Raw genomic sequence first — 20,752 nt, forward strand, 5'->3', positions numbered from 1 at the left:
TTTCTTTCCGAGGAAAAATTTTTGATTGACAAGGTGAAAAAACTATAGGAAATGCGAGGTCCGGATGACACCAAGGCATGCTGCGTATAGCAGTAGCATTGCCAACAGGCCATCGTGATCTTTTGGGAATGGTCACCTTTCCCTTTATCATAATAGTGGTGATGTTTATAGGTGAAGTTATATTATTTTCAACATCACCTGAGCCTGATTGCGCTCCTTGAGCAACTTGCGTTAAAGCATTAAACAACACTCCAGAGCTCACCTTATTTTGGCTAATGGGATCTGCCCAATTAGAGATAATCTTTTTCTTTAAAAATATACAGGGTGTAAAAGGTTTATCCACATTATGCACAAAGCATAGTGTATAATTCAAATGAAAACTAGTATTATTATACACCCGTGGCTCTTGAGGAGTTTGTCGTGCACAAGGCGCATCCAAATAACATTCCGTTGCAAAAAATAAAGGTAAGGTAGAAGAATTGGAATGTACCGGTAAAGGTACTGGCCATGATCTTACTATGGCCCACAAAGGTATACTTATCCCGGTCTCAATCATCAGGAGCAGGAGAATCATCTTGGGGTTCATCTTGCTCTTTCACGGTCCTTGTCAGTCGTGTCGGGACCCAAAGTGGATTTTCTTCACCCTGTGGAAAAACACAAATAGCTCCCCGGGATCTGATTAAGATAGGATCCGGGCCATACCATTTATTATCAAGGACATTTTTCCATTTGACCATTTCATTGGGTGATTGAGGCCATTGTCCGTGCCTTTCAGCTGGTGATCTTCCAGCATTATCCAATTTTAAAAAATTAAGAGTAAATATTGTAAGGGATAGAGCCATCTTTGGCGTCATAGCCTCTATTCCCCCTTTCTGTTTTTGCAAATATTGTTTCAGAGTGCGATGGGCTCTCTCAATTATGCCTTGGCCCTGTGGATTATAGGGCAATCCAGTAATATGTTTTACTTGCATTTGTTTGCAAAATTGGCTAAATTTAGAAGAAGTATATGCAGGACCATTATCTGTCTTTAACACTAGGGGCTTGCCCCATGCAGCCCAAGCCTCTAAGCAGTGAGATATGACATGAACTGCTTTTTCCCCTGTCATGGGAGAGGCATGTAGGACACCAGAACTGGTATCGATGGATACATGTACATATTGTACTTTCCCAAAAGATGGGATATGCATTACATCCATTTGCCAAACATCTAGGGGTCGCAATCCGCGAGGATTAACACCCACGGAAGGTGCATTAACAAATTCTACACATTTACCACACCGTAAGACAATATTTCGGGCTTCTTTTCGTGTGAGCTTAAACTTTTGTCGTAATGTAGAAGCAGGGACATGATAAAGTTGATGAAAATTTTTTGCACTTTCTATAGAACTTTGTAATAGAAAAACCATGTCTCTGGTGGCTGAGTCAGCAATGGCATTTCCCTTAACCATAGGTCCAGGTAATGATGTATGTGCTCTAATATGTTGAATATAAAAGGGATGCTCACGCATCAGAATACAATTTTGTATTTTCATCAAAATTTCAGATACAGGACTGGACTGTTTAAAATTTCCGGCAGTCTCTAATGCTAGAACCGCATTAACTACATAAACAGAATCAGAGACAATATTTATGGGCATAGGAAATCTTTTAAAGACTTCTAAAACCACCAAACATTCTACCAATTGAGGGGCTCCTGGTGTAAATTGCAACCTTACAGCCTTTTCATTGATTACATAACTTCCAACTCCTGTTTTGGATCCATCTGTATAAATATCAATGGCTCCCTTTATAGGGGTATTAGCCGTTACCTTTGGAAATATTACTGGATGCAATAACATAAAATGTAATAACGGATGTTTAGGATAATGATTATCAATTAAACCAGAATAACTGCATCTAAGAATGGCCCATTAATCTATAGTAGCACACAATATTTGCATTTGTGCGACAGTATAAGGGACAATTATGCTATCAGGCATTTTTCCAAAGTGAGTGATTGAAGTTTTTATCCCTTTGTGGGCCATGTTTGCTACCATGGTGGGATAATGCTCTATAGTTTTATTAGGGGATATATGTGGATGTATCCATACTAAAGGACCATTTTGCCATAACACAGCAGTTGGCAGATTGATGGTGCGTAATATGCATAGGCACAAAGGTTCTTGCTCATTTATACGAGTTAACTGTGCTGTTTGGATCGCCTTTTCCACTTTCCTAAGAACATCAGAAGCCTCAGGTGTTAATTGTCTCAATGAGGTAATATGTGAGTCTCCTTCTAGAATTTGAAATAAAGGTTTTAATTCCGAAGTAGGGGTCCTTAAATAAGGTCTAATCCAATTTATATCTCCTAATAATTTTTGAAAATCATTTAGTGTCTTTAGATGATCTTTTCTAATACTAATCTTTTGTGGGGTGACACATTGTAAAGTAATAGTGGCTCCTAGAAAATGACTAACATTAGACTGCTGTACCTTTTCTGGTGCAATACTCAAACCATTATTTTTTAAAGTTTCATTAAGCAAGCCATAAGCTTGCTGTATACTTTCTTCTTCAGGTCCACAAATTACAATGTCGTCCATATAGTGACAAATTTTTAAGGAGGGGAAACCATCCCTAACCGGTTGTAAAGCTTTTCCTACATATAACTGACATATGGTAGGGCTATTTGCCATTCCTTGGGGTAAAACCCGCCATTGGTACCTTTTATCAGGTTCCATATGATTAATAGAAGGCAAGGTGAATGCAAATCTAGGTTTATCTTTCTTATTTAATGGAATTGAAAAGAAACAATCCTTAATATCGACTACTATAATTCTCCAATCCTTAGGTAGAGCTGAGAGTAGGGGGAGCCCTCTTTGTACAGGACCCATAACTTGCATTTGTGCATTAATGGCTCTTAGGTCATGTAACAATCTCCATTTACCTGACTTCTTCTTTACAACAAAAATGGGGGTATTCCAGGGTTATTGAGTGGGTTCCACATGTCCCAGGTCTAATTGTTCTTGTACTAATTCTTTAGCTGCTTTTAACTTCTCAGAGGGTAAAGGCCATTGAGGCACCTACACCATGTCCTCCGTATGCTACGGGATGGGCACAGGCTCTTCAGTGGCCCCTAGAAAAAGACCCAGCCCTTTCTTGTCTGCCTTTACAGTGGCTTTAACTGGTGAAATTCTACCTTGCAAAATTTTTCCAAGACCTAGTCCAGGTATATATCCCATTCCTTTCATCATTTCCTTGCTTTTCTGAGAGTAATCATTAGTCAATATAAAGTTCATAGCTGATAACACATCTCTCCCCCACAAGTTTACAGGCAAAGGGAGTACATATGGTTGAAAAAGCCCTGTCCTTCCTTCTTTATCTTTCCATTGTAAGGATTTTGCACTTATAGTTGGGGTAGCCTCATATCCTAATCCTTGTAAGCTATGTGACGATTGATTAACAGGCCAAGAAGCAGGCCACCACTTACTAGATATAATGCTTTTATCTGCTCCTGTATCCATTATACCTTGAAAGGGTTTTCCTTCTATTTGTAAAGATATGTACTTTATTTTCAAACATACTCTTTCTACCCTTTGTACACTGCTTTTGCATATTACCTGTTTTCTTATGTTGTTTAGAATAACTCCAACCTTGGGTTTCCAATTTTAAGCTAACTTTCTGTTACAATCAAAAGGCTGCCTGCCCCTTTAAAAGCTCCATTTGCAATCAGCCTTCAGCAGGGCTTTTTCAGCTGTACTTGACTCCCAGCCACTGTGCAGCTAACTTGTCAATTTTTGCTGTGCAGACTGAGACTGCTTTTTTATTTTTCAACATGAAACACAGGACAACAATCATTCAATCATCCAAGCAAAAACAAACACGAGTTGACAGACATATAGACAATTTGGTGCACCAAAAAACAGAAAATAAAACACAGATATCCTATTTGAAGCTAAGAATATTTCCATAGGAGCCAGAGAGGAAGCAGGACGTCTCCCGTTTTCCGTCTGTCCCTAGGAGGGCTCTGAAATAGCTTATTTTCATTTTTTTTCCTTCTTCTAGGAATTCTGCACAGTGGCTGCTTCTAATAGTTACTCCTCTTTCCCTGAGAGCTATCTTTAAGCCTTTGATGAAGGCTGCCTCTTTAGTCAAAGTCCTCGAGAGGAGGGTAAATTGACTTAATTTTTTGTTCTTCATTTTTTATATTATCCTTTATATCTTTATATTATCCTTTGTATCTTTACATTTTATATTATCCTTTGTGTCTTTATATTTTAGCTTCCTTTCTTTTTTTTTTTTTCTTTTTATATTTCTTAAGTTACTTATTTTTCTGCGCGCGTCTTCTTTTTCCTTTCTCTCTGTTTCTGATATGCCTTCCTGGTACTCCTACAAAGTCGCTGCCCTTCCTTAACAGCTGGTCCCACACAAACCCAGCAACAACTACCAGACCCACTGCGTAAGAAAGCATACCTCTCAGAGACTTACCTTAATTTCTTTATACTTACCGGTACCACCGTTCCTCAGCTGAAGAGTTCTGAATCCACGCAGTTGAATCCTTCTCAGCAGTCTGTTTTGCAGGAACCTTTATTAACACCGCTCCCCAGCTGAAGAGTTCTGAATCCACGCCGGATCCTTCTCAGCAGTCTGTTTTACGGGAACCTTTATTAACCGCTCCTTCCCCGCGATGCAGTTCTGAATCCTCCCTGTAGTAGGGGGTCTTTGCTCGTGCCTGAAGATGTTTCTTGTCCCGGGTTTTCGGCACCACTTCTTGCGCGCGCTCGACTGGCCAGGAAGAACGACGCTGCAACAGGATCCTTCTGCACACGTTTATTGGGAGAGCTTGATTGCAGAGGCGAAAAGACTTTTTGCCCAGAGCTGGTGCTGCTTTTATAGGCCTAGGAGAGGCGTGTCTCATACCCTGATTGGTTATGCACCAAGCCTCATTTGCATGTTCCTCATCTGATTGGCTACTCTCTCTCAGTACCTCACTGAGCCTCATTATCATACCTCATTTGCATGTCTCACATCCGATTGGTTATACTCTCAGTACCTTACAGAACCTCATTATCATGCCTGGGCCAGGCAGTGTTTTTGCAAAAAACTTTCCTGCATATGTACACATTGGTTGTTTATCCAATCTTATGCGTGGTGGCTAGCAGTAGTCAGTGCCACTCAGCAACAGCACATGTGGCTTCCCACACAACACCCCCACCCCCACCCCAGGTTTTTCTCTATAAAACCTGAAGTCTATTGGAAATGGTTGTGTGGTGGTTTGAATAGGAATGGCGCCCCCACAGACTCATGTGTGTGAATGCTTGGTCACAGGCAGTGATGCTATTAGGAGGTGTGGCCTTGTGGGAGGAAGTACATCACTGGGGGTGGGCTTTAAGGTCTCCTATGCTCAAGCCAGGGCCCAGTGTGTTTCTCTCTTCCTGCTGCCTGCAGATTCAGATAGAGACCTCTCAGCATCTCCAGCATCATGGCTGCCTGCTTGCCACCATGCTTCACCCCATTACAGTAAGGGTTCAAACCTCTGACATATAAGCCAGCCCCAATTAAATGTTTTCCTTTATAAGAGTTGCTGTGGTCATGATACCTCTTCACAGCAATAGAAACCTGAACTGTATCAGGTTGTCCACAGGTATTCAAGAAAGCCAATTGGGGGTGAGTTAAACCACGTTACTCTGTTGGAAATACATGTATGAGTCATTGAAAGAAGCAACTGAAAATGCTGGCTGGTCATGGGAGACAAGCTACCACCCCTACCCCACCTCCATTCCCCAGCAGGACACAGAACTTGTTCTCAGTCCCACTGGCACCCATAATCTTAGCCCCATGTTCTGCCACAAGAGGTTTTGCTCCATTCTGCCAGCCATCTCTGGGAGGGGCTGTATCTCATCCTGACTCTCTCCAAGAGAGGCCTTCCCATCCTTTGCAGGTGGGGGACAGTAGAGGAGGCCGGGGTAGGTCCCCACGATGACTCAATGCATCCAGCTTGATCCCTCTGACAGCTCCTGTGGACCTCTCCCCCAGAAGCTCTGAGTCCTCACACTAACTGGACTGGATCCCTGATAACTTCCCAGCCCCCTGCAGAGCTTGCCCAGTGAACAAAGTAAATTCATGGAGGGAAACTCTATAGGGTTCAGCCATATGTACAGTGTCCTTTACCCAGGCTGCCCTTGTCTTCTTCACTCTTCCCTGAATACTTTCTAAAGGCATCATTTGTGTTTAAGTGGGATCTCAGAGATGGTCTTGCAAATGAACACAGTGGCCCTGGATATCATGTGTCCTCTCAGAGCTGTGACACAGTCTACTGATGTTATTGTGTGGGAAGGGAGAGAGCTACTGGGAGGAGGTTGTGCCAGACAGACTGATGGAATGCCCCTTAGAATAAAAGGATCAGATTCCTCAGATGCCAGGTGGGCAGGGCTGAGGATCTAGGGCAGAGGGAAAGATCCTAAGCACCAGGCAGGCTTCACCCAGAAGGAAGATGCTGGATCTTGGAATTGGCTTTGGATAAGGAGCACCCAGTATTTCCTTAGCCTTAAGAGGGCAGCAACCCAGCCTGCCTCCTTTCCTGTTGTGTCTAAGAGCCCCGGGCAATCAGTGGACAGGTAGCAGGTGTGGAAGAGATGTGAGTGAAGGAACAGGTTGGCAGGACACGGCCTTGGCAGACATAGAGTCATCTCAATGCCCCTTGGCTGGGGAGATGATGAGCAGCCCCCAGCTGGCCTGGGTAAAGATAATGCCTATGGCATGCCCAGGCAGGATTATATCACTAAGTAGTATGCCCTTATCTTAGAAGATTTGGCTAACAGGTGTTTCCCTTCTGCCTATCGTCTGCCAAGCAGGTTGTAACCCGAGCAATGTAACCAGAATCTCTTGCTCCTCCCACTGTCTATTCCCTGGCATACACTTCCAACAGCTTCTCTGTAACTGAAGGGTCTGCTTCTTGTCCCCTTCAGTTTCCACATGATGTTTGTGAGGGCTCACACCCATTGGTCATACAGCTTGCTTGGACATACATTAGAATGTTAACCACTCCAATCCCAGTGGGGGTAGAGCTGCTACCCATGACCTCCTAAGGCTTGTCCTTCGTCCTGGGCCATCCTCCCTCCTGTCCTTCCTCAGGTCCAGCCACCTCTAATATCACCCAAACTTCAGACACCCCAATGCATTTGCCAGCCTGACCCTCTGCTGGTGCCCTGTCTAATACGAAACAGTCCACTAAGAGCCAGGAGACAAGGAGGGACATAGAGAGCTTCAAATATGAAGTTCCCAGGGATGGCAGGGACTATGTCGAGCCCATTCTCCGAAGCTGGAGTCCACTGGCCAGTCAAGAGGCACCCCAGCCAGCACTGTGAGCAGAAAGATGGGCGAGCAGAACTGAGTACTCTCAAAGGACGATTCGCAGTGCTTTGAGTCCCAGGTACCTGGGCTGCCATCAGAAGCCACCTGGAACTGATTCCAGAGCAAGGCTCTCACTCCTTGGGGATGGACTTTTATCTCAACTGGTTGAGATAGGGATGCTGGCTTAAATTATAACCCCAGCCTATCCCTCCTAGGTGCAAACTCTTCTGGGCCATCCACTTCCCTGAAAACCTTTGTATGACTCCAGCAGAGGTTTCCACTCAGCTACCCACTGTTCCAATGGTGGGCATGCAGTTCCCAGCAGTTTGCCCTCTACAACGCACGCCCCCAAACACTACCAACAGCTCCCCTGGTCTCACAGTATCCCCTCGTGCCCAATGTCCCCAGTGTTCTGATATTCCAATACGTTGCCTCCACAGTATGCTACTCCTAGGTCCCTGACCGCTGGCCCGCCCCTATGAAGGAGCCTCTTTTGTGGGTTCCACTTTCAGTATCCCCTGTCTTCGAGAGCCACCCGGGGTCCCCGTGTCCCTATCCTCAGCTTCCCTGCCACCAGCCGCCACCGCCTGAGTTTCTCCATCACCACCATGCGTCCCTGCGTCCCACCTCGCGGTCTCGGGGTACCCGAGGATCCCCGCGGTCCTGGCCCCGGCCTCCCGCGTCCCCCGCGTTCCCAGCCCCGCGCCGCTGACGCCATGACGCCGCGGCGGAGCGAGGGGCGGAGCGGGCGGCCGGACGAGCGCGGCTCCAAGACCGGTCCCGCAGCAGCTGTGCGCCGTGGCCGATGGACATGGGCACGCAGGGATCGGGGCGCAAGCGGCTCCCCAACCGGGAGCGGCTGACGGCGGAGGACGACGCGCTGAACCAGATCGCGCGCGAGGTAAGCGAGACGCGGCCACAGCTGTCAGCGTCCCCCGCGGTCCCCAGCCCGTCCCCAGTGGTCCCCAGCGGCCGCGCTTTGGACCGGGCCCCAGGAGCGCTGGGCCCCGGCTTTCATCCACGGCCTGCGGACTACTCGGCACCCGCCACACGCCGGTGGCGCTACTACCCTCAGCTCCAGACCCTGGTCCTTGTGGGCCGCTAGTCCCCGGGGCTGACTCGGTCTTGCTACCCGGGGCTCAAGGTGGCGGGGTCCCAGTCCACTGGGGGGGTCCAGTGACCCTCCTTGTACCGGAAAAAGAGGTTAGGCCAACCCTGTTCACCAGTTGCGGCCCCAGAAGCCACATGGTCTTTCTGAAATGGCCCCAGTTGGTTGGTGACCATTGCCACACAGGGATCAGCTTGGGAGTAACTTAGGGGTCCCGTGTCTGGACCAGCCTTAGAGCAAGCTAGGGCATGTTTGGACGTTTGATAAAAGTTTCCTGGACAGTTCATTACAACGGCAAACGCGTTTGCTAATGAACTTCTCATGTGGCAAAGGAGGGCGCATGGGTGTGCGTGTCTGCACAAACGCCCGGTTTTCTCCCACAAAGATGCAACCTTTAGGCTGCGGCAGCATGCGTGGCACGTGGAAAGACTAGAGCAAACTGGTAGCAGCCGCTCTGGGGGAGGGGGCCGACTGGTTAAGACATAGGGTGGACAAAGGAATCAGAGACATTTGAATTGCCTTTCTGTTCCTTTTGAGTTGAGCGTCCTGTGCCCGTACTAACTAAAATAATAATGATTTCAAAAAATTTAAATGTCCATGCAGGTGAAACCCAGGCTCCTCCCATCTCTTCCGAGCAGGTTGTGATGGAGAGTTAGCCTACATATTATTTCTGCGTGGAAACACTTCCTAGCAGTTTAGGCTGCGGTTGCGTTGGAGAAGTAGTGGCTGTGGTCTTCTTGTTTGTAATTGTGAATGCCTGGCTTCAGTTTTACTGGTACCTAGATCTGTGTTTGCAGAACACTGTGTAAAGAAACGGTTTTCTCTGTACAAGACCGGAGAGGACTTTCCAGCAAACTCCTACCCATCCCCTGAAACCCAGTGTACAAATTCTGCCCTCTTTGAGCCCTTTGACAGGTAGCTCTCCCATGTCACCCTAGGCATAAGTCCCTTCCTGTACCTGGCGCAAGTTGGCAGAATGTGCGGAGGCTAGTTGGTCGTCTGTAGAAGGCGCCACACAGGCAGGCAGGCAGTCAGGCAGGCAGGCAAAATCTTATACCAGGAGCTCATTAGAGACAGGTGCACAGTGGGTGATTAATGGTGTTGGTTACAGGACCTTTGGCTAAATACAGACCCTTGCTACATGTAGTGGTTTGAATATAATTTCCTGGTTACAACAGTCTCTTATGTGGCTCTGTGACTACCCAGCAAATAAGTGTCCCTGGGAGGGCCAGAGTGCCCCATAAATCCTGGTGGTTGCAGGACAAAGGAATGAGAAGATTGGGAGTCTCGTAAGCCAACCTCTTATCGGGTGGTTGGTATAAAAATAGATTGGAAGCAGAGGCCAGGGGATGGTTCTGCCTTACACCCAGGGAACCGCAGTCAGCAGTTATAAAGACAGGCAGGAGTCAGACCTGAGCTTCCAGACAGGTCGGACCACTCAATACTAACTGTGCTGGTCTAGGAAAGCCAGCTTCCCAGCCCCCACCCCCTCAGCCCTGGTCTCATCTCTGAAAGAGAGGCAGATTTCCTGAGGCTTAGGGGACACACAAAGGAACAGCAGGCAAAGTATTTCCAACCAATGCATGAAATGAGTGCACCCCCGAATAAGACAAACCAATGGTGAAAGTCAACCACAGATGTGGCACTTACCCAGAGCCAGGGGCATTCAATGAAAAGACTGGAGGGAGCAGGTGATGCTGTCTGCTCTGGTACAAATTGAATTCTGTTGGCCAACTGTGAAGCTAAATCAGTATTCAGGTGGCAAATATCTATGCCCTGAATAATTTAATGTTCTTATGGACACTAGTAAAATTGTCTCCAGCTTGGTTTCCAATTCACTCTTGAATCCATGATCATGGTATCCAACAGTTAATCCTAAACAGCCAAGAGTTAGCAGGAAAACTAGCAAGGATTTGGATCAAAAAGGGGGTCTGGCAATGTGGGTAGAATTATCTTGTCACCTAGCACGGGAGAGGGCAAGCTGGGAGAATGTTTGCGGACTTGGAGGCCAGTCTGGGCTACAAAGTGAGACGCTATCTCACAAAAAAGAAGAGTGGGTGGGAACCTGTAGATCAACAGTCCCTGTAGAAGATCCCATCTGATCAGAAGGGTCATGGAAGGGTCTGAAGGTTTGGAATGAGAATTCCAGCTAGCAGATAACATCAGAGGCTGCTTCCTGGAGGAAATGGTATCTTGAGCTCTTGAAGGATGTATCTACCAGCCAGACAAAAGTCCTGACCACTTGACAAGAGACACATAGCAGCACAGTATGGGACTCCCAGGCGAGAATGCTAGTGCTTGTATCTCAGTACTACAGGCTCCTGTATGCTGACCACATCCACAGGCAGAGGTGCTGTGTGGAAGTTCACTGACTTTAGCCTCGGCCAAGGGGTCATTCCAGGATGGATCCCTGAATTGTAGTACCCTCTGTCTGCATCTCTCTACAGACCTAGTTGCAGCTTTCTGAGGAACCTCTACAGGTCTCTAGAGTTTTCCTGCTCCGAATTCTGAGACCACAGATGACTGGCTTCCATGAAGTCCCTGTGGCAAAGGGAGACAGGGCTATCCATGCCAGGCCTGGATCTGGGGAGGGCCCCTTGTCCTGTGCACATGCCAACTAAGGACTGGGCATCCCTGCCCCAATCCTTTAGGAAGCTGTATAGTCCTGAGTGGAGGTGGAGTGGTTATAAGAGCGGTAGGAGGAACAGAACGTTGCCTTCAGGAAGACAAATGGAGACCCTGAGCCAAGGTCATCAGGAGACCTGGGTCATACAGGCAAGGGACTCACTCAGTGGCATGGAATAGGAGTGCAGTTCTCCTGGAGCTAGGAAGTTCTCTGAGAAAGAACAGAGCCTTTCAGTGCCCTTTCCCCCACAGTCTGCCTTGTCTCTTTCCATTTCCACAGGTCCTATCTGGCTCCAGTCCAGCAAATAGATGGGTTGTCATTTAATATGCCTTTGGCATATCAGTACTGACTGGATCATCTTTAGGAGGTGAAATTCTAGCATGATGTTGGGGGAAGGGGCCTGCCATCAGTCTCCAGACAGTAAGGCATGGCCTTCTAGGAGGCTGGGAGTGCCAGGTCTCACATATGGGCAGAGGTGTTGCTGAAGTCTTCATAAGGTGAATCTCCAGGCTGAGTCTTCCTTCCTCCCATGTGGACCTTCTGCCAGGGACTTTAGGGGGGCCTGGGCTTCCCCCTCAGCGCTCTGTCCAAGGTTGTTCAGTGTCCTCTCCAAGGCTTTCCAATGCCACAGTCGCAGCAGCTGGCTTCATTTGGGTTTGCCCATCATCTTGGGTGGTGAGTTGGTTCCTCCCTCTGTGGCCTACACGAGATGCCTTTCCACATTCAGCAGGACAAGACAGGAAGGGGAGGGGGATCTGGGTGGTTCTTCTAAGAGAGACACAGATCTGGTCATCATCTGTAAGGTATTAAGAATGGCCATAACTGTCTCTGAAGCCTCTTGTCCAGGGAACCCACTGTGAGGGGATCCTCCTAGCATGTGGTCCAGGAGCCCTGAATGTTGAAAACTCAGAGCCCACCCCCAGCTTCACCTTCTCTGGACCAAAGTTCCTGATACATAGAAGATACCCCCACCCTTCTCCCCAGCAGAGCTCCTGGGAAAGGCAACCTGCAGCCATTAGCTCACACATGTTAGAACAGAGAATGTCACTCTCCCACCCTGGAGACTTCCTGTCCTAGACTCACAGGCTGATGGTACCTTCTATGTTCCGCTGCTGAGCCCATGCTCCGTCCTGCTTGCCTCTAGGGCTCCTGCAGGAAACCACTAGCAGCCATGTGCAGGCTGCAGGCTTGTCTCCTAGGAGACCTGCTGTGAGCACCACTCCTGGGCTGGGCAATCCTACTGAGATAGTCCATCCACGTGCTCTGCTCATCCTCCCAAGCAGACCTCAGGACTCTACCTGTGTAAGGTGAGCCTGTCTATACATCTGCTTGCTCAAGCTTCAAGGCCATTGGGATATCAATAGGTTGGGGTGTGTTCATGGGTCTAGCTCATTTTAGACCCTTACCTCTGCTACCTTTGGCACCAAGGTGACGTGGCTTTCTTGGATTGAGGGATCTGGGAAGAATTCAGCTATCATGACAAACTCCTGGCCTCTGTCATAGTTCCCATGCCCTACCCCACCCCCACTGTGACAGCACACTAGGGCCTGAATTCAACAGTCCTTTTTGCTACCCAGCCACTTAACTTCAGTCGGATGCCTTTGTTTCCCAAGACTAGTCAACTCATAAAAACCTAGTGGACACTGGCTGGCTGTGCCACCCAGGGTGGTTAGGCTATTACTGTGCAGTCAGGAAGTGGTGGTACCCCACCTTCCATAGGGTGGGGGAACATGTGGCTGTTCATTGTCCAATGTGAAGAGCTGCCCCACCTCAAATATAGCCATCTTGGGTGGCCCTCCTAAAAGAGACACAGATCTGGGGGCTGGGCATCATCTGTGAGGTATTATGAATGGCCAAAGCAGGAGTTCCTGGGTCTGTGAGCTTGGACTGTTGATGTGATTTCTGAAAGATGGAAGAAGCTGAGAGGATTCAGAGTCTCATCTGGACCGCTCTGCTGTCTCTGGTGGCCTCCAGGCCCCACCCATAGCTATTTCTATCAGAGCCAGCTGTCTCTTCCTCCATCTGTGGACCGTCTAAGTGACTCCTAGCTCCATGCTCAGCGTTGGGGTTTTCCTATGAAAGGCTGAAGAGACCTTAGACTGAATGGTGAAGACCACAGTCCTGGACTGTAGTCAAGGTTGTCACCTGTAAGTCTCATCTAAGTGTGGGACACAAAAGGAAGAAGGGGACAACTGTGAGCAAGCCATTCTCAGAAGCTTCATCCCACAAGCATACTAAGTCCCATCAGAAGAGTAGAGCATTCATTTAATGTCCTGTCTAAAGCCTCATTGCAGATGACAGCCTACGCTCAGGTCAGCTTCACCCATCCCTGGGACAGCTGTCCCCAGCTGACCTGTGAGCCCTCAGTGTAACCTTTCATGAGGCAGACACTAGTGCTCTCTGCCTTCCTGTATCCAGGATTTCCTCCTTTCACGCCCCCGTCTGGAGAGCTTTAATTTTTACCTCAGCAAACGAATATGCAGTTTTGCTGTTATTCATGTTCTCGGGCCATTACCAACACAGCTGGATGGTTCTCTTAATTGTTTTGTAACTTTAGGGTTTTCTTTTTAAATTTCTATTTATTTATGTGTGCCTGTGTGGGTTTATGTGTACCATGTGAATGTAGGAGGCCAGAAAGTCTTAGATTCCTTGGAACTGGAGTTATAGACAGTTGTGAGGCACCATTCAGGGTGCCAGGAACCAAACCTGGGTCTACTGTGGAAGCAATTAGAGGTCTTAATGCTGGTCTGTCTCTTTGGATCATGAACTGTTCTTTCAATACTTGTCAGACCCTGACACTTCTCTGGTGAGACATGGCTTCTTACATTGCTGTGTGTATTGATTTGAAAGCACTAATGATGAACTCAGTCACCAGTATTGCCTCCGTGTCACAGTAAGGAGAGAAATCAAGGCCCTGCCCACTTGATGTCATTTAACCAAGAGTCTGTCCAGATTGCAAGTTTCTATTTTGCTCTCTTCTATCTCCCGTTATCCCAGTCTGCCTGTAGTATGAGTCTGAACCTGCGCCTGAGTACTGTCCTGTGAATCTGTCCTTGTGTCTTAGTTTCTATATGTCTCACAAAGGGCTTTGCTCTGTCTTTTATTGACCAGCACAGAAAACATCACAAGGGGAAGGAATGAAGGACACTCTACAGAAATCTCTAACAGAGTTTTACAAGGGATTAAGTCACAGTCTCCAGCTAACCCCAACTTACAGACAGTAGTATAAACATTTTTCACTAAGCAATAAACAAATATTGTTGGCAACATTAATGGTGGATACTTGGTTTATAAGATTATTTTCAACCTATATTTGCTGTTTTCAGCAAATAATTAGCGTAATACACACATTGTTCTCTGGGGCAGGAGCATGGGAGAATACATAATTTAAGATTATAGTTATGCATTAGCTTGGATTATAGAAGCTGGTTACATGGGAAATCCAAGGCAAGTCAGGTTGATTGTTACATTGCTTTCTTTTATTTTTTTTTTAAGATTTTTATTTACTTTATATATGTGGGTACACTGTCTCTGTCTTCAGACACACCAGAAGAAGGCATCGGATCCCATTACAGATGGTTGTGAGCCACCATGTGGTTGCTGGGAATTGAACTCAGGACCTCTGGAAGAGCAGTCAGTGCTCTTAACCACTGAGCCATCTCTCCAGCCCCTTACATTGTTTTCTTAAAGGCAGATCAAGCAAACTGCTGAGTCCACAGCAGGATGTCAGTCCTGAGTCTTACATGACCTCAAGGTATATTATTAACTACACACACATATATATATGTATATATGTATACACACACACACACGCGTGCGCGCTCGCACGCGCGTATATGTGTATATATATATAATATATATACACACACGTGTATATATGTATACACACACACATACACACACACACACACACACACACACACACACACACACATATATATATATATATATATATATATATGACTGTGAGGTCCAGCAAAAGTTCCAGTTTCTAGAATGTAAAAGATACTTTCATAAATGATCCATTGCCACTGTCCTGTAAAAGCCAAATATTTTAATGGGCCCATAAGTCCCTGAATGTCCCTGGGGAGTGCCACAGTTTTCACAAATATTATGCATATATGTAGATATTCCATTATTAAAGTGCAGCTTATAAAACTATTCTTCATAGGTTTATCAAGCTTAGATGCTGTCTGTTGCCTTCCTGGGTAGAAGATTGAGAGTGGGTATCCGTGGAGACAAGTTGCCATTCCCCCACATCCTCATCCTGTATTTCTATTGTTGTGGTTAAATAATATACTCATTGGCATAATGTCATGGTAGGTTGAGGATATTAGATGCTAGAATCAGGTTTCATGGGTTCAGATTTGTCCTTTGTTCCATGGTCAAAAGCAATTATATGAGCACTTGGACCTCCTATAAGTACAGCAGGGAAATACTAACAGTCCACTTCCCATGAGGTAGGTGATTATGAGAGCAAACGAAAGATGTCAGGTAAAGGTCTCAGGGCAATGGCCAAAGTGCACTCAGGAAACGCCGGTGGAAGTGACCGTATTACATAGCACCCATCACTTTGGGAGCCAGGCAGCACAAGTAGCTGTTTCTTTTTATTTAAACTGCTTGCCTGTGCCCATGTCTATGATCTGTAATTCTTCAAAGTCTTAACAAGCCCTTTGTGGTCCCGTTTGTAATATAATTAGACAAGTCAGGCCATCATCCCATTCTATCTATTCCCCACAATCCTCCCAGTCAGGTCTGGGTGTCCTCGGGCTTTGACCCCCTCAGCTCTTGCTCCCTCTTACAGCTCTAAAGGATGGATCTTTTTGGCGGGGGGTGGGGGAGTGTGAGTCCCCATTTCCTGGATTGTAATTGTCTTTTATGGCTCTAAACTTGGTTTTGCTGGAACAGGTCCTTCTGAACAAGGTCCCCTTTTCCAAATATTTGCACGTCTACAAAAGCCTCCTATCCTACCCTCCCACTTGATTGATAGTTTGGTTGTATATAGAGGTCTAGGTTAAAAATAAGTTTCCAAAGAATGCCAATGGTTACTCTGTGTCCTTTGAAGTGGTTTCCAGTTGGCATTGTTAATTGAAAAGAACCCTGTGCAGAAAGTGAAGGTGGCACTCGGTCCTCTGTGGGGGGAAAGCTGCAATTTGTCGGCATTCGCTTGAAGGAACACCGGCAGAGCCACAGCGGAGGAGCGTGGGAAGTAGCGAAAGCAGGTTTGTCAGGGACGTGCCTGTATTACCTACCAAGCCAGTAAGTCAATGTGGAAAAGCAAAATTAAAAATTAATTTCTGCCATCATCTTAGGGCCTCTTCCTATTTTGTTCTAGCATTGAGGGTTGCTCTGAGAATTTTAGTCTCTCCCACGGTCAGCTTCATAACCTGCTTTTATTCTCTGGACCCTGTAGCAATCACTGTTCTTCCTACCCTAGGCTTTTCCCATGTGTATCAAGCATAACTGGCTTCATTGAATCTGGAAATGACTATCCAAAAGTTCTGTGACATTTCTGGTATCCCCACCCCACCAACCAGCAGGATACCTGATCTTCCTTTTGTTCTTTCTACACCTCTGTCTTTTGTTAGATTGTTTGGAACAGAATTCAAGTTAATCTACTCCTACTAAATATACCTGAACTATATTTAATTTTGATTTCTTGAGGTTTCCCTCCTGCCCCTCATCCTTTTCCTCACTTTGTGATTCTTCCTTTAAAATTTTGTTTTTTTCTGTGTATTTATTTATTTTGAGACATAAATCAGATCTGCCTTGAGATTACAGAGATCCTCCTGCCTCTGCCTTCTAAGTGCTGGGTTTAGAAGTGTGTGCCGCTGTACTCAGATCACACGGATTTATTTTATGTGTGTGTGTGTGTGTGTGAGAGAGAGAGAGAGAGAGAGAGAGAGAGAGAGAGAGAGAGAATGCACACATGTGCAACCACAGGGCAAATGTCAAAAGACAACGTGTGTGTCACTTCTCTCCACCATTCAAATTCCAGGGATGAAACTCAAGTTGTCAGTCTAAGAGCAAGTGTATTTACCCACTGAGCCATCTGACCAGCCCCCTTTTTCCTTTTAATCTCTCTCTCTCTCTCTCTCTCTCTCTCTCTCTCTCTCTCTCTTTCTCTCTCTCTCTCTCTCTCTACTTTTCTACAAATACAGAGTCTCACTATGTAGTCTAGGCTGGTCTTGAACTCACTGTCTCCCTACAAAACTGATAAATCATTCATTAGTTTGGAGTTTTAAAAAAAGTAGGATTTTTGAGCTGGATTTAGGGACACACACACCTGTGATATTAACCCTTGAAAAGCAGAAGTAGTAAGATTGCTACATGCTCAAGGCCAGCTTGGATTATATAGCAAGTTCTAGGATGGCCAGGGTGATCTAGCAAGACCTTTTTCTCAAAATAGAATAATGGCGGGGGGGGGGGGTAGGAAGGAAAAGAAAGAAAAGAAAAATCCAACAAAATAACAGAAAAAGATTTTTCTGACATTAGGCATTGAGAATCATCAATTCTTTCACTGGCTTGTCAAGTTCTCTAAGACCTGAGATACACCTGGGGTTGGGTAGGCAGAATGTGATCCAGCCTTGGCCGGGGTAAACTCTCAGGTCAGCAGCGTGTGAGAGCCAGGAACAGTCAGCATTGAGCCGCTGCTGCCTTCTGTCAGGACTTCCACTCCCTTCTTGGTATGATTCACCAAGCAGCTCTGACCCTGTTTGTATAGAACACCACAGGGGCTCACACGCCACCCGGGGGCACACACGCAATCAGGGGGCTCACACGCCACCCGGGGGCTCACACGCAGTCAGGGGGCTCACATGCCATCCAGGGCTCACACACTGTCCAGTCCATGGGCTCACACGCCACCCGGGGGCTCGCATGCCATCCAGTCTAGGGACTCACACACGGTCCATTCCGCTTTTCACCCTTTTCCATGCTACATTGCTACCCTTGTCATTGGTTTCTCTTTTTTTCTTACTTCCTACCATCTTCTATGACATTCCTCATCTGGGAAGATACAGGAATATCCAGGCTGACAGTCCCAGAACTGGGATCCCCAGCAGACTGCGTGGGGAACATGGCTATCCCAAAGATCCTGAGCTGCTTCTCGCTGCCTCTGGCACATTTGCCTTCTCTCATTCCGAGCGGCCTGGCCTGTGGGTCATCCTTGTTGTGGTGGAAATTGTCTGTGTTTCTGAAGGCTATCACAAGCGCCACCGTCCGTCCTTGAACACTGTTGAGCAGTGGCAGTGTGGCAGCGCAGTTGAGGACCTCCATTCTCAATCGTTTTGAAACAGATCAAAGTAGCCATATAGCCAACAGCCACTGTGCTGGCAAAGACCCCATAGCTCTGGAGCAATGATTTATATCCCTTATGGTGCTATATTATAATAGGCATAGCCCATAATTTGAAATCCCAACAGAGTTTTCTCAAGCCATCTATCACGATCTGGCACAGAAGCGGAGGAAAATGATGTACAGGTGGGAGGGGTTAGACTGCAGTCCTGCTTCGCCTGAGGCACGCTTGTGGAAAGGACAGTCTTCATCCTATCCCTTCAGTGAAAGAGGAATGGTACTGCCGGAAAGTGGTGGAGTATGTTATGTAGCTCTTAGCAGGTACTACTTCTGAAAGGGTGGTGGACATTTCCTGCTTGCATGTGGCTCGGGCAGATAAGCAGGTGGCCTTGGTGCTTTGCATCCAGTTGGGATGTGGCCAAGGATCCAGGGCCAGGGCAGAAACTCTTCCTCCTAAGTAAAAGGATAGAGCAGGGTGAGGACAGAGAGATCACCTGATAGCGGGTTGATCTTGAACTGAAGAGCCTCCTGCTTCAGGATGCTGGGGTCCCAGGCACGTACCACTGCGTCTGGCTTCACGGCTGTGGTTTAACTTTGTATATATCTTAGTGTCCATGTGCCTGTGGGCTTTCCTGGCTCAGAGTATGAGCTATGATTTGGATTTAGAATGAGCACACACACACACACACACACACACACACACATTTACACACAGGGCTGATATATATTGAAGGGTTCATCCTTAGTTACTGGTATTTGAGGAGTTACTTAGTTATTTGAGGAGGGTCTTCTTAGAAGCTTTAGGAGGCAGGGCCTAGCTGAAAGGAGCAGAGCAGAAGGGTGTGTCTTTGGAGGCCGTATTTCGTCTGAGGGGCTTCTTCTGTTTCTTACTCTCTGTTAGCTGCCTGTCTCTCGTGAAGTAGGAAGCTTTGAGTACACGGTGCCGCCACCACATGCTTGTCCTCAGAATCGTGGCCCAAGGCTCATGACCCAACTCCCCAGATGTCTTCCTCATTCCCTTAAGTTGTTATAGCAGGTATTTCGTCTTAGTCAACGCCCACTGATGCTGTCCTTTGCACAAAGGACCCCTGTATTCAGTCTCAATACTGTATCAGTGTCACTTTTGTTTCTTGGTCCTCAGTTTAAGTCAGCAGGAGGATCCACTCAGGTTCCCTGTAGGACTCCATCCTCAAGTAGCCTAGGTGAGTGTCTGTCTTGAGTGACTTCCTGAAGACCCGGACTTCACAGGCTAGGCTTGTTCACAACTGTTTATCTTTGGGCTTATCTGATCTCTTAGAAGTTACCAAACTGCCTCCCTATTTTTAACCCATGCCTCCAGCCAGCCAGCGTGGTTGCCACAGGGGTTGAGAGGAGGTGACGGCCTTCTAACTCCTCGTTTCGGTTTCTGATGTCTCTGATCATACTTTGGGGTTCCTCAGTCTAGATGCTATTGGCTTTGGAGACCAGCTCATGCCCTCTTGTGGGGGCTTTTGTATATACCATAGAAGGCTCAGCGACACCCCCAGTTTCTGATCAGCAGATGCCAATAACTCCATCTCCTTGGTGGTGATAGGTGACCGTGTCTCCAGATGTTGTCAGATGGCTTCTGGGGGAGAAGAACACTGATTTAGGCATTGCCTCTCTTCTGTCAAGTGTGTGCCTTGAGTCCAGATGCTATGGAAGCCTGATGCTCTACTCTGTCAGGGTGAGTGGCTGTTCTCTGGTGCAGGAAGAATGGCTAGCTAATTTTTTTGTATTTCCTCCATCGGACCTTCTGCAAAGTTGTGGAGAAGGAACCATTACCCTGGAGTCAGGAAGTGGGCTGGGCTGGGAGGGAGGTTGAGTGGTTCTAGAAGTCAGCTTTGGATTCTGGAAGTGGAGGCCTCAGCTGCAAACTTGATGGCACTTGGCTGTGTTCCAGAAGTATGGAGGCATTGCCTGTGGGGGGGACTGATAGAGCAGTATACTGCAGACTGCGTAGTAGTAGTTTGGATGTTGACTGTTCACAGTCCTGGATGCTGCAGGTTCAAGGTCAAGGCATATTCAGGTACAACCTTGGTCTGCTATGTCAGCTGCCCACATGAAATCCAGGTATGGTGGCAGAGGAAAAATGGGACATGTTCCAACTCAGCGTGACATGTGATGGTGGGGCCGAGGGGCCATTCATACTCAACCCAGAATTAGCAGGGCACAGAAACGGGACAACAAATGATCAATGACAGCTACCTTTCCACAGGATTAAAATTGTCCCCATGCCTGCTACAAAGCTGAGCTTCTCAAAATAGATGCTGGGTTAGTGTCTTCCCAGAATCCTCGCCTCATCACCCTGGAGTCCCTGCAGCTCCCATCTTAGCTCTTTCCTCATGACTCCATATTCCCAGAATGTACTGTGC

At 47.0% G+C, this 20,752-nt stretch overlaps 1 protein-coding gene across 41 annotated transcripts in view; it reads left to right on the forward strand.

Annotated features, from left to right (window-relative positions):
• The first annotated feature begins 6,266 nt into the window (after positions 1 to 6,266).
• Positions 6,267 to 20,752, forward strand: part of Lrrfip1 (leucine rich repeat (in FLII) interacting protein 1) — a 132,015-nt gene continuing 117,529 nt past the window's right edge. For 40 of the 41 annotated variants that reach the window (XM_006529209.4, XM_017318960.2, XM_006529212.4 and 37 more), the window contains exon 1: positions 6,267 to 8,230. In XM_006529209.4, coding sequence (XP_006529272.1) covers positions 8,135 to 8,230 — 96 coding nt within the window. In that variant the 5' untranslated portion in view covers positions 6,267 to 8,134. The remainder of the gene's footprint in view (positions 8,231 to 20,752) is intronic. The other variant, NM_001111312.1, reaches the window with a different exon arrangement.

This window comes from Mus musculus, chromosome 1, assembly GCF_000001635.26.
Source record: "Mus musculus strain C57BL/6J chromosome 1, GRCm38.p6 C57BL/6J".
In the NCBI taxonomy this organism is placed as follows: domain Eukaryota; kingdom Metazoa; phylum Chordata; class Mammalia; order Rodentia; family Muridae; genus Mus; species Mus musculus.